We start from the raw sequence: 12,484 nt of genomic DNA on the forward strand, positions 1-12,484 counted from the left end.
AAAAAGGGCAAAATGGGAAGGGAAAATAGGAAACCCTATTCCCTCCATTTTCGTCTCCCTCCGCGCCTCTACCATTTTCGTCTCGTCGAGCAAATCCACAAAACAACGACGCTGAACTGAAATTTTCGTCTTCTCGTCGAGTAAATCCTCAAATGGTAGCGAAAAATTCCTGCGTGGAGACGGCGAAATCAATTTCGAGTTTGCAGCTTCTCGTTGACGCTTCGCCTGTTAGTTTTGAAGTCGTGCTCATGTATCTCTGCCACTAGTCCGAAGATTTGACGACGACGAATTCTAGAAACTAGGTGAAAGGTACGAAGGGCTGAACGAAACTGGTTGATTGAGTTCTGTTGACTGTTACAAAAGCATTGGAACGGTATCGAACAATTAATTGATCAAGCATAATATTTTCGTTTCTATTTCCCCACTTGTTGTTTTAAATAAAGCAGCTGGTATTGAACAATTAATTGATCATACGCATAATATTTGTTAATTATAAAGCTTTGTGGAAAGAAAAGGAATTGTTCAATCAGTCATGAGAGAACTACCAATTTGTGTACGTGTTTTTTGGGCATTCCTTATTTTTCCGGCCACAGGCACTATTAACAAGGGTTTGAGCTGTAGTCCTGCATGTTTTAAGTTTTACAAGTTTCAGGGAGCTCAGCAATAACATTTCGCTGCGCAGACACCGCTCTCTTATCTGCCCAGTTCGATGCCGGCAACATTCCCATTCGCACAATATTCAGCAGCTACACCATTGTCAAATTATATCCCTCCAACAACATCAAATGTGGTATATACTAAACATGGTATGAGGCCAGATCAATATTTTAAGTTCGGCTTCCCATTTCACTCATGTATGCAGCTAATAATGTCCACATTATTTTGTAGGTCAACCATGGACATACTACTATCCACATTTACCTGACCAGGGTTGATCGGTGGGAATAATAATTTGTCGTTCGGCTGACGATTTCATTTTAAAGAAGAATATTCTTTCAATCTTCGCTTCTAATTTTTGTTGCAGCAGTAGCATTAATGTTATGAGGAGTAGGAACTTTGTTAAACTTATGATTATATTATATTTTTTGAGGTGATAATTAATGCAAGAGTGTTGGTTATTGAGGATGGTTATGTATTCTTCATAATGTTGCATCCATGAAAGATTAGACAACCTTGTTATAAGTACTGTGGTATTCATGGCCAGCCTTGTTATAAGTACTGTGGCTAAGATATTTATGGCTCATTTTTGTCAATGTGTTCATGTTGTGCTTGTTACATGCACTAGTTTTACCTTGTATATACGATGGTCAATTGTAGTTCTGGTTGCATAGGAGATTCTTTCTTAATAACTTGATTCCAGAATTTGCTTATTTACTTTTGGCGACTTTGATCTCCTCTTCCCCTAGTCGTACTCACAATTTACATGTTCGAGTTCTTCCTGGTATTTTTAAAGGACTGATGACAATATAGCATGATTTAATGACATATTGAACTTGGCATCTTGGTGATACTCTCTAGGATCAATTTGCAGCATTCATATTTTTCCTCTTTCTTATGTCTATTGGTTTCCAGACAAAGTCATAATCCATTAGAGACTAATGCAGTTTATTCAGCCCTTACCATATCCATCATGTTTAACTTGTTTTCCCTACATTCAGGATTAGAAAGGACATCACGCTGTGTTAGTTATTCAAAAAAACCTATAATGTTATCAAGTCTGCTTGTTTGGGTTCGATCTCTGTTTCCAATAACATGGACTCAATGGTGGCTTCCTTTAAATGCTTTGCTCACTCTCCATTGCTTAGCAAATGGCAAGAGAAAGATGATGTTTTTTATTGTGCAATTGTTCAGTCCATTGAGAGACTTTTGAAGACCCTGGCAAAACTATATGAAGGATGTCTTGAAAGCGGAATGAATCTTCATTCAAATGTTTCCCAGATTTCAATATGTGATTACACTTTATTAAACGAGGAACTAAGATAACAGGAGGAAAAAAAACAATAAAAAGTCATGAGTTCATTACACTGAAAACCACATTGACTGCCAAAGTGATGTTAATCACAGACACAAAAATCAACTACTAGCATTGAACATACTACCTGATCTAATCCAGATGTTCATCAACTCAACATACAAAAATGAATTGACAGCCAAAATCATGATATTCATCAACTCAACAGACACAAAATTCAATTACCAGCTTCAAACCACATATCCAAAGTGCCTGGAATACAGCAATAGAGGAACGAGCCTAAAACCACATATCCAAGGTGTCGAGAACTGTAAAGCAGCAATTGGGAAGAAAGCAAAAAACTGAAATAGATAATCAAGCAGCAATCTGGCTTCTTTGTCGTCTAATACTCAAGCAGCAATCTTCCTTCTGCCCATTCTAAGATAGGAATAAACCGCAGTGTTTACTCAACTGAATTTAATGTCATTATAAACAATTAATCAAACCGCCTAAATATTGAATAAGAGACTGCTCGGAAAGCACAGATTTCATGGATTCAATGTCACACACTGCTCGTGCAATAACAAGTTATTTTTGCTCAAAACAAGTTCAGACGCAACAAACATGGTTTACTCCAATTTAATAGCACCAAAGCTTCAAGATAAGCTACAGTGCCAAAAAAAATTACGAACAAAAAAATAAAAAATAAAAAAAAGGCAAAACAACTTCCAAATTTGCAAAACCAGGAAATCACGAACTCATAACCTTCACTGCCTGCCGGCGATGGTGATCTGGGATGACGGTGAAACTTCGATGGAGGTGACCCAGAGCGACGACAACCTTCTTCTGAAGTGTGGCCGGAAATGGTGAGGCTGGAGATGGCCTTAGTGAAGACGGCACCGTCGATGTAATTGTGGCCGAAGGTGGAGAGGTCGGGGAACGTTTCCCATTTCTGTGGATTTCAATTTGGGTGTCGCTTTGATTTCGGGAGAGAAGACAAATGAGGAACGGTAGCAAGGGTTTCCCGTTTTATGGTTCAATTTTTTATTTTTAAAATTTTGTCTTTAAAATGACTGCCACGTCATTCGGGAACCAATCCCTGGTTTCAATCCCTCGGTGTGTAGCGCGATCCAAAAAATTTCTGGGTGGTTTCAATTACATGCGTCACTTAGTTTAGTTATAATTTCTGCAGCTGCTGTTGGTGGGCAGCAATTAAGGAAAAATAAATTAATAAAAAAATTTTTAAAAAAAAGAAAAGAAAAAAAAGACATCAAAACAGCCGGCTCGGCTCGGTAGTGCCCGAGCCAAAAGCTCAGGTCGAGCTTTATTTTTTTGAGTCAAGCCCTCGGCTCGGCTCGGGCCAAAAAAAGCCCGTATTGAAACAGCTCGAGCTCTGAGAGTTTTGGCTCTCGAGCTGGTTCGACTCGGCTCGTTTACTCCCCTAAACGTATGTGTCCTAAGATACAATACTTCTTTCAAAATTAGTATAGCACATTATTAATTTTGTTGGGTAAACTAAACCACCGCAAGTATACGATTTGTTAACAAGTAATAAAGTTGATCAATTGAGTCCGAATATCATCCTACAGGGATTGATTTAGTTCAATTTTACTTATCTCGACCTTAAGAAACAAGAAAATGATATGTGTGCTGTGATGGAAATTATAACTAAACTAAGTGACGTAGGTAATTATGAATGACTTAAATGAAACTAGATGCAAATTATGTTAAAATGCAAGTTTGATGTATCTAATGAATAACGAATGTACTAGGATTGCGAATCCCCATGAAATAATTCCTTTTAACCTTAGTTTTACAATTTGACGACACGGTTGGATTTTGAAGAATCAATGTTCCTAAATCTATCCAACACTCTCTCTCGAGATATATTGAACATATTCTTATACACCATCCGACTATATCTCTATGACGAATGCAAATATACAAAAATACATGTGGTTTTGTGAACACTTAAAGATTCACACAAGGCATAATGATATATATCTATCACCTATTGGATTCTACGATGATTTATACCCTGTCGAACCTATTCCACTTCTCTTGAACGCAAGAACAGGTCACCAAACTCACACAAATTACGTGCACAATAATTATGGAGAAAATAAGTGAATATAAATCATTCAAATTTCAAACTCATGTTTTAATGTCAAAAATGTAAAACTAGACATTAAAAATTCATATAACAAAGTTCATTATTTTCCTAGCACAAAAAAATATAGCCTAACATAATGGCGGAATTAAACAAATAAAAGTGGAACGACATCACCAATAATTGACGGAACGTGATTTATTCCAATTGCGTGTGCCGTCTTTCACCCGTCTCAAACATAACGGCGGAATTAAACAAATAAAAGTGGAACGACATCACCAATAATTGACGGAACGTGATTTATTCCAATTGCGTGTGCCGTCTTTCACCCGTCTCATGAATGTCTCTCCAGCTGCGTGTATATAATTCCAATTTCCAGCCTTGATCTGCCTCGATTTTCCGTGGATGTAGCAATATAATTCCACCTTGCAACCGCGCAGTTTGACTAAAGAAAAGGGACTCCAATTCTCCTCCTTGCTTCAACTTCCGGTGGATGTACAAATATATAATTCAACTCACTTAGCAACCCAACAATTAATTCCTAGCAGCTGGTTTAATTATTAATTCGACCACTCCAGTTTTCGGCCTCCAATTTGTCCGTATATAATTCTTAAATTCAGCCCCGGCCAGTCCTCAATTCCAGCCGTTTTCTCTTGTTTTTCTACTGCCCAATATCTTCAATTAAGCCCTTAGCACTCCCCTTGATCTGTCGTATTCTTTTGTATTTAATATATTCAACACAGTCCCGACCTGCCTTCTTTTCTGCTTCAGTTTGGGTAATACCTAGTGGAAATTACACAAAATTCTAGAGTTAAAATCTAGGGTTCGAAAATGAGAGGAGTAATTTAATAATTCAAAAATCAGATATTTCATCTTAAATATTAAGTTAAAAAATCTATACAATTTAATTCATACCATTCATACCATAATCAATTTAATTCTTTCTACATCCCCTTCTCTCTCCTCACTAACTTTCCCCACCCATCCCCCCTTCTCTCTCTCTCTCTCTCTCTCCATAATCAATTTAATTCTCTCTCCATCTCCTTCTCTCTCCTCACTAACTTCCCCGCCCACTCGCCCCTCTCTTTCTCTCTCTCTCTCTCTCCATCTCCTTCTCTCTCCTCACTAACTTCCCCACCCACGCGCCCCTCTCTCTGCATAATCAAATTAATTCTCTCTCCATCTTCTTCTCTCTCCTCGCTGACTTTTCCCACCTGTCCCCCCTCCTTCTAAAAAAAAAAAAAAAAAAAAAAAAAAATTGAACTCCAACCTTGAGGGTCCCCCACCGCACCTGTCCTGGAGTATCGTGAAAGAGGTAAATCACAAATTATGCTTCTAAGGATACAAGGTGGAAGACTGCTTGTACACTTGCACTTACCCAAGAGCCAAATCCATATTTCAGGATTCGAACCCTTGACACGGCAGTCTCAAGCAAAGTTGGATTTCTCCACCCTCCCCTTTTACCACTTGGAGATGTGCCCTGGGAGCTCCCCCCTCCTCTCTCTCTCTTGTGGGCGTTTGTGTTGACGATTTGAAGAAATGGGTTGATGCAGTGTGGGGCAGTGCTGGCTATGGTGGTGATAGAGGGGGTGGTGCTAGCTGTATTGGCAGCGATGTTGGCTGTGCTGAAAATTGTGATAGTGATTCACAATTGAATATGTGACCTAAAAATTGTATCTATAACTTTCAATTGTGATTCACAAATAATTAAATTGTGATCGAAAAATTAATCGTGACAAATTAATTCAATAATTTGCAATGAGTAAATGAGTTGTGATCAATAAAAGTTTTGAATATGTGATCGATGAATAATCTGTGGTCTATAAAATTTTGAATTCGTGGTATAAAAATATTCTATAACCTATAAAATTTTCGATTTGTGATAAATAAGTTGTGTCTAAAATCTAATCTGTGATTAAATCTGTGACCGATAAACATGTGACCAGTGAAAAAATAGGAATTGTGACAAAAAATAACATGTGACCTAAAAAATTTGTTAATTTGTGGCTGTTTAATAAACTGTGACTTATAATATTTGTAATCTGTGACGTATAAAATTTTTTGATTCGTGACCAATGAACAAATTGTGACCTATTAAATTTTTGAATTGTGACCATAAAATAATTTGTGATATATAAATATTTTGATTTGTGATCAAAAAATAATATGTGACTAATTAAATCATGAATCTGTGATCAAATCGTATAGATTTTTTTACCTTAATATTAAATAATCTGTGGCTTTAATATGTCGTCTGAGAGATGAATTGTAGGAGTTGGTTCAGATTTGTGTTTGGAAGGTGAATTTGTTATGGCAGAGTCCAGCCAGCAATTTCATTTCTAAAATTACATCTTACTTGTTTAAATATTATTTATTCCCTCTCCAATCTCATTCTCTCTCTTCAATCTCCTTCTCTCTCCTCCCACCAATATTCTCTCTCCCCCACCCATTATTTAATTTCTATCAACATCTCCTTCTCTTTCCAATCTTCTTTTCTCTCCTCCCACCAAGATTCTTTCGCTCTACCCATTTGATTTCTGATTTTTGAAGATTCAAACATGTCTGTTTCGCGCGTGTTAATTCGCTAACAATTAAAGAGGATCAGACGATTGTGTAAGGGACGAAACCTCTTGAGACAAAGTCCCAAAAATGGGTGTTCCTTTTATTGGGATGAACTTTACAATTGGAAACGGAAAACAACGTGCCTCCAAGGGGCGCAAGCACACGAGTTACAGAAAAGGAAGTGTTTAAGTCTAAAAGTTAAAGGAATGAAAATTACATATTCTCTGTTCGAGAGTTTTGGATTCGGTCCTTTCTTCTAAGTTCTTTCTCCCTTTTATACTTCATAGGCGATCTCTTTGTGATTAACTGCTCTAAAAAACTGCTTGATCGCCCTATAACTACCCACTTTCTTTGTAGTGGCCATTTTGTCATGAAACTGTTCTTTTAACTGCTGCCATTATCTTGCATCGTTCAACCGCTTTCGATTGAACCCCTTGAGTCGTGGAACGTGGTAAGGTTACTTTAGCAACTGCCTCAATAACTGCATTTCTTGATAATCATAATGCGTTATATTTGTTGATACCTTGGGCGACTTGAAGATTTGGGCGAGACTCCGGGCGACCGTATGCCACTCTATTCGTTCAGACTCTAAGCGACTTGCAAACTTGGGCGATGGCGTTACCGCACTATTGGGCCTTCACCTTGATTCGTTCAATTGGATTTCGTTCTTTGGGCTATCTGATTTGGGGATCCTCCAATTGGGCTTTACTCTCTGGGCTGTTCGATTTGGGCTGAATTTTTATGTGTCAACAATTACCCCCCAATATGGCAGAATTAATAATAATTATTGAATTTTGCCATATTTACTTCACGTCTCCAACAACGTTCGCGATTTCCAAAGAATTTCAATCATTGTTTCCTTCTATAACTTGAAAAGGTGCGTCGCTTTGCAAACCCTTATAAACTCCAAACACGCCATTTTACTGCTACCAAATCACGTTTCATATTTCTTGCGCATCTTTCACGATTCACTGTTCATCTTTTGCTTCCTTGTTACGTAACTCTGAAAAGCTTCGTTCTTTCTTCAATGGCTGCTTCACAATCTCAAGCTAGCGACTCCTTTAGTTTTGATGACTTTCAGAAACTTCTGAGTCGTCCATACGTAACCCCAAGTTTTCTCGCGCCCGCTGATGTTGGACGTAATGAGTTTTACTTGGGTCCTTTTTTCAACAATGCGGAGGCAGTTGAACAGGCGGCGGTGGGTCCGCTGGTTCCTTGCACTCATGGCCCTCCTTTTCTGAATTCTTTGCCGCTGGGGCCACTTCGTGAAAGAGGTATTCGCACTTGGCCCAAATCTGACGTAGCTTTTCGTAGGTGGCATGCTCGTCTTGTGGGTCATGGTCCTACTAAGGCACTTTTTGATAGCGCTAGGATTTCTGATTTGTTGGAAGTATCTATTCGCCCCCTACTTTTGATTCGGCGCTTTTTCCGATTGCTCTAAGCTTTTGGTCCTCTGAGAATAACACCTTTATTTTTCCTCTTGGCCCCATGTCTATTACGTTAAGGGATGTTGGGGCCTTGGTAAATTTACCACCTTTGGGCAATACCATTTTCCCAGGCATCTTAGTTTCTGGTGGCGCCCCACAGTTCGGTAAAAACTATACTGATTCTTATTCAAGCCTGCAGACACTCCACAATCATTCGAGTGCTGAGCCTACTCATGCTGAGCGAGTGGCTTTCCTTTTAGTTTGGCTTTGTAAATATGTGTTGTGTGTGCCTAGTATAAAGCCCTCTCTGAGTTATCTACCCATATCGCACGAACTGGCGCGTGGCAGGCCTTTGAATTTATGTTCTTTGTTTTTGGCTGCCCTTTATAGAGGCATGGCTTTTCTTCAGGCTCAATTGAAGAATTGTGCATCTTCTACTAGCAGTGGACCTCTTTGGTTCACTCAATTATGGTTGAGATCCTATTTTCCATCGCTTGGTGCTCTATCCATTTCTCGTCCTTCTGCTAGCTGTTACGGGCTAGCTATGGAGCCCTTAACTCCTGTAAGTATGTCCAGAAGGGACATTTTTTCATTCTTTTATTCTTTAGATTCAATCTCTTCCTTCTTTCCTTTTCCTCCTTTTTTGACTCCGGACTATGTACATCCTCCTTCCACTCTAGATAGCGCGAGCACCTCTCTGCTCATTTGGATCCAGTTCTTAACTGGGAGGGAGCTTTTCCACAATATCTTAACCGGGACCAATGCCAAAGCTGGGGTAGAAATTTATGCTCCCCAATTTTTTGCTCGGCAGCTTGGTTTCGGTCAAACTTGGCCTGTTCCTCTTTGCTATTCGAAGAACTTAAACGACCATTTTCATACCATTAATAAGGTGGAAGCAGAGGCTATAAACGCTCGCAACCTCCATTTATCAAGCCATTTTTCATTAGCCCCTTTTAATCCTTGTCATGCTACTCACCCTCTTTTCGAACAACTTTGGCCATCGGTGAAGTGCAGATTATTTGCGACTGAGGCCAATCGTGCCTTTCATTCATTAGACCAACCGAGGATTTCTTCTCCTTCTCCTGTTTTGGTCCCTCCTTTGTCTATTCGGAACCCCTCTCCTTCTCGTCGTACTAAACAATCTGCTCGTCCATCTTCTTCTCTCCCTGCCAGGCCAACTATGGCCAAGAGTGCTCCAAGCCGCAAACGGCCAGCCTCAGCATCTCCCATTCTGGAGGATGATGATGATGATGATGTCCCTCTTATCGTTAAGAGAAAGGTAATTAAATTGGTCTATTTACAAGTATGCTCTTCCCCATTTGAAATTTTTCTGTGTACTGATGATCTTTTGGACTTTTCAGAAAAGCTCAGCTTCCCCTTCAAAAGCTTTGGCATTACCAACTCCTGCTCCATCATCCTCTGTTGAGGCTACTTTATTCAAGCCGGTTGATGATGTGACCATGCTTAAAGATACATCTTCAGTCCCAGATTCTTCATCACACCCCATGAATGAGCCACCTTCCTCCCAGGGCGTCGACCCCCCAATCATCGAAGCAGAAGGTAATTCAGTTTTTGATGTCTTACCTTTGCTCGTGCTATTGGTTTCTGACTGGTTGCTCTTTGAACTTTACAGATACTCCCATGAGTCCGCCCGTTGTGGCAACATCTTCTCGCTCGGACAAGGGGAAGTCCTCACGAATGGGTGAGTCGTTGGTGGCCAGCTTGGCTGAGGGTGCGCCATCTTCTACGATTGTCGACGAGGTAGTTTTTCTTCTTGCTCCATTCCTATTTCCAACTTGTTCGTTGTAGCGAATATTTTTAATGTTGGCAATCTTCTTTGCAGGATACTGACAGGATTGTGCGTTCTATCCAGGACTTGTTCGCTTCCTGGGGGCAGGTCCAAATGCCTCGCCCTGCTCCATCTGATCGTCCTGCTGCTTCTTCAGAAGAGGACTTGAAGTTCTTGAAGGAGTTGGTATTTGAATACGTGTCCCTCATGGACATGGACATTGGAAGGGCTAGTGTTGCCAGACACAAGGATGAACTTGAGCGCTTGAGTGCGAAGTTAGAGCAAGCACTGACGCTCCCGTCGCTCAATCTTTCTGCCGACTTTAAAGCGACATTGAAGGTCATTCACTCCGAGGTCCTTACTATGCTGGCAAAGAATGCTAAACTAAAGGCCAAGCGTACTCAATATCTTCGAGCCGTAGCTGAGAAAGAGTCTCTGCGCTTGGAGATCAACAAGGCTAAGGACGAGTTGAAAGAAATCTCTTCCGAAGTCATGATTGAAGACTCCTTGATGGTTAACTTGGCTGCTCAGATGAGGGAACTTCAAGCTAAAATGGAGGATTGCAGGGCGAGGATGGCCGCTAAAAAGCGCAACGCCTCTCAGGGAATTGAGCGAACTAAATCCTTGGTCGAACAGTATAAGAAGCTGGAGGTTGATGATGATGACGTTGCGGCCGAATTGAACATCACTACCTCTCGACAGAACGAGGATTGGGAAAAACTTAGGGAACGAATTCGTTCCTTATGGGGTAGAATGTAATTAAGACACACGATATCTTTTCTTTTTTGTAATTTTGTTCCTTATTAATGAACATTAATTTCTTGTGCATTTATTTGATGTTTATTTTCTAATCATCAATTCTTTAAGCATTTAACTGTTTTGCATTAAGGATTTTGTCCATTTCCTTTTGATATTCCCACTACTGTTCCCAAGACTTAGGGCCATTTAATTCCGTCTATTAGACAGAAATGTGGCTGTTCATATTCTGTCTCTTCATCTTCACCCCCTATAAATGTTTAGCATTTTTCATCCTCTATCTTCATCTCCTCATTTTCTTATTCGAAACCAATTTGCTGCCATTTCTTGGCATTCTGACGATCAATCTGATCCAAAAATGGACTGTTTAGTCCGTCCGCCTTATATTTACTTCGATGTCACCTTTGGTATGGGAGGTATAGGAAATGTTTTCTGGTCCGCAGCGAAATTTTTACCTGCGAAGTTCTTCCCATCGTCTCTTTTTTCTTCACAAGGAGTCAATGATGGAAGGCAATTTTTGGGCTGCTCATGGGCCATTTTGCTTGCTGAGAGTGCTTCTCAGCTTGCCTGCTGAGAGTGTTTCTCAGCCTATTTGCTCGCTTTTGCAGCGATGCATTTAGAAAGGTGGTGAGGCCAGTACACCCTCTCACTCGTCAATCCCACCCCTGCAGCGATGCATTTAGGAAGGCAGTGTGAAGCTTACTTAGTGATCGACTGGGAGATCATCTTACTTTAGTTGTATTTTGTAACACGCCTATTACTTGTATCTTTTATATTCTTGTAATGAACGTTTGGTAATAAAGAACTTTATTTGAACGTATTTCGCTCTGTCTTTATTATTTTTTGATCGTCCAGAATGTTTGGTTATGTCTTTATTTGTTCGCATTCCCATAAAGAAGGAACATATTTTTTTAAATATTTGCCATTAATGAATCTTACGTGCTTGGTGCCATCTAAATCTTCCAAGTGGTATGCTCCATTAGACAATACATTGTTTATTTTGTATGGTCCTTCCCAGTTAGGCGACCATTTCCCGTACTTTGGATCCTTGGTTTCCAAAGGGAGTATCGTCTTCCAAACTAGTTCACCCAGGCTGAACGACTTGGCTATGACTTTTTTATTATAAAATTTAGCCATTCTTTGCTTTTGAACTTGCAACCTATCCAAGACGTCCAACTTCAATTCATCTAAACTTAATAAATTTTGAACTAGCGATTCGGCATACTCATCATCATTCAACTTATGTTGTAAGCACACTCGAATTGATTGCACGTTGATTTCCATAGGCAAAACGGCCTCCTGTTCATAAACAAGTTGGAAAGGAGTAACTTTGGTACTTGACCGAGGTGATGTTCTATAAGCCCATAAAGCCTTATTCAAACATTCGTGCCAATTTCTGGCGTTTTCCTCTATCATCTTTCTGATGATATTTTTTAGAATCTTATTAGAAGATTAGGCTGTCCGTTGGATTGAGCGTAATATGGTGTGGAGTTCACTAACTTAACTTCAAACTTGCTCAAGAATTCCATCACTTGATCTCCATTCAAAGAAGTTTCGTGATCTATCATCAAGTTTGTGGAATCCCAAATCTATAAATAATATGATCACTGATAAATTCTATAACACTCATCTCCATTCAAAGATGTTCCGTGATCTACCATTAAAGTTTGTAGAATTCCAAACCTATAAATAATGTGATCGCGGATAAACTCTATAACATTCTTCTGGGTGATCTCTTTTAAAGGTACCGCTTCTACCCATTTAGTGAAATAGTCAGTTGCAACTATAACAAAAGTATGTTGCTTGGACGATGGAGGGTAGATCTTCCCTATTAGATCTATCGCCCAACCTTTGAACGGCCAAGGTTTAATAATAGGTGTCATCTCTCG

General features: G+C 39.6%; 1 protein-coding gene and 2 long non-coding RNA genes across 3 annotated transcripts in view; 2 read left to right on the forward strand and 1 right to left on the reverse strand.

The window, feature by feature from the left end:
* LOC111369900 lies at positions 1-1,253 on the forward strand. The gene is made up of 3 exons (XR_002698328.1): positions 1-309; positions 653-806; positions 889-1,253. It is a non-coding gene; the product is annotated as an uncharacterized LOC111369900 (long non-coding RNA).
* A 684-nt stretch (positions 1,254-1,937) lies between these two features.
* On the reverse strand, positions 1,938-3,042 carry LOC111369901. The gene is made up of 2 exons (XR_002698329.1): positions 2,717-3,042; positions 1,938-2,389 (listed from the first exon to the last, which is right to left on the reverse strand). It is a non-coding gene; the product is annotated as an uncharacterized LOC111369901 (long non-coding RNA).
* A 6,346-nt stretch (positions 3,043-9,388) lies between these two features.
* LOC111369150 overlaps positions 9,389-12,484 on the forward strand; it is an 11,624-nt gene continuing 8,528 nt past the window's right edge. Inside the window, exons 1-2 of the mRNA XM_022990631.1 lie at positions 9,389-9,610; positions 9,684-9,848. Coding sequence (XP_022846399.1) covers positions 9,391-9,610; positions 9,684-9,848 — 385 coding nt within the window. The 5' untranslated portion in view covers positions 9,389-9,390. The remainder of the gene's footprint in view (positions 9,611-9,683; positions 9,849-12,484) is intronic.

Source organism: Olea europaea, chromosome 20 (genome assembly GCF_002742605.1).
Source record: "Olea europaea var. sylvestris chromosome 20, O_europaea_v1, whole genome shotgun sequence".
Lineage (NCBI taxonomy): Eukaryota > Viridiplantae > Streptophyta > Magnoliopsida > Lamiales > Oleaceae > Olea > Olea europaea.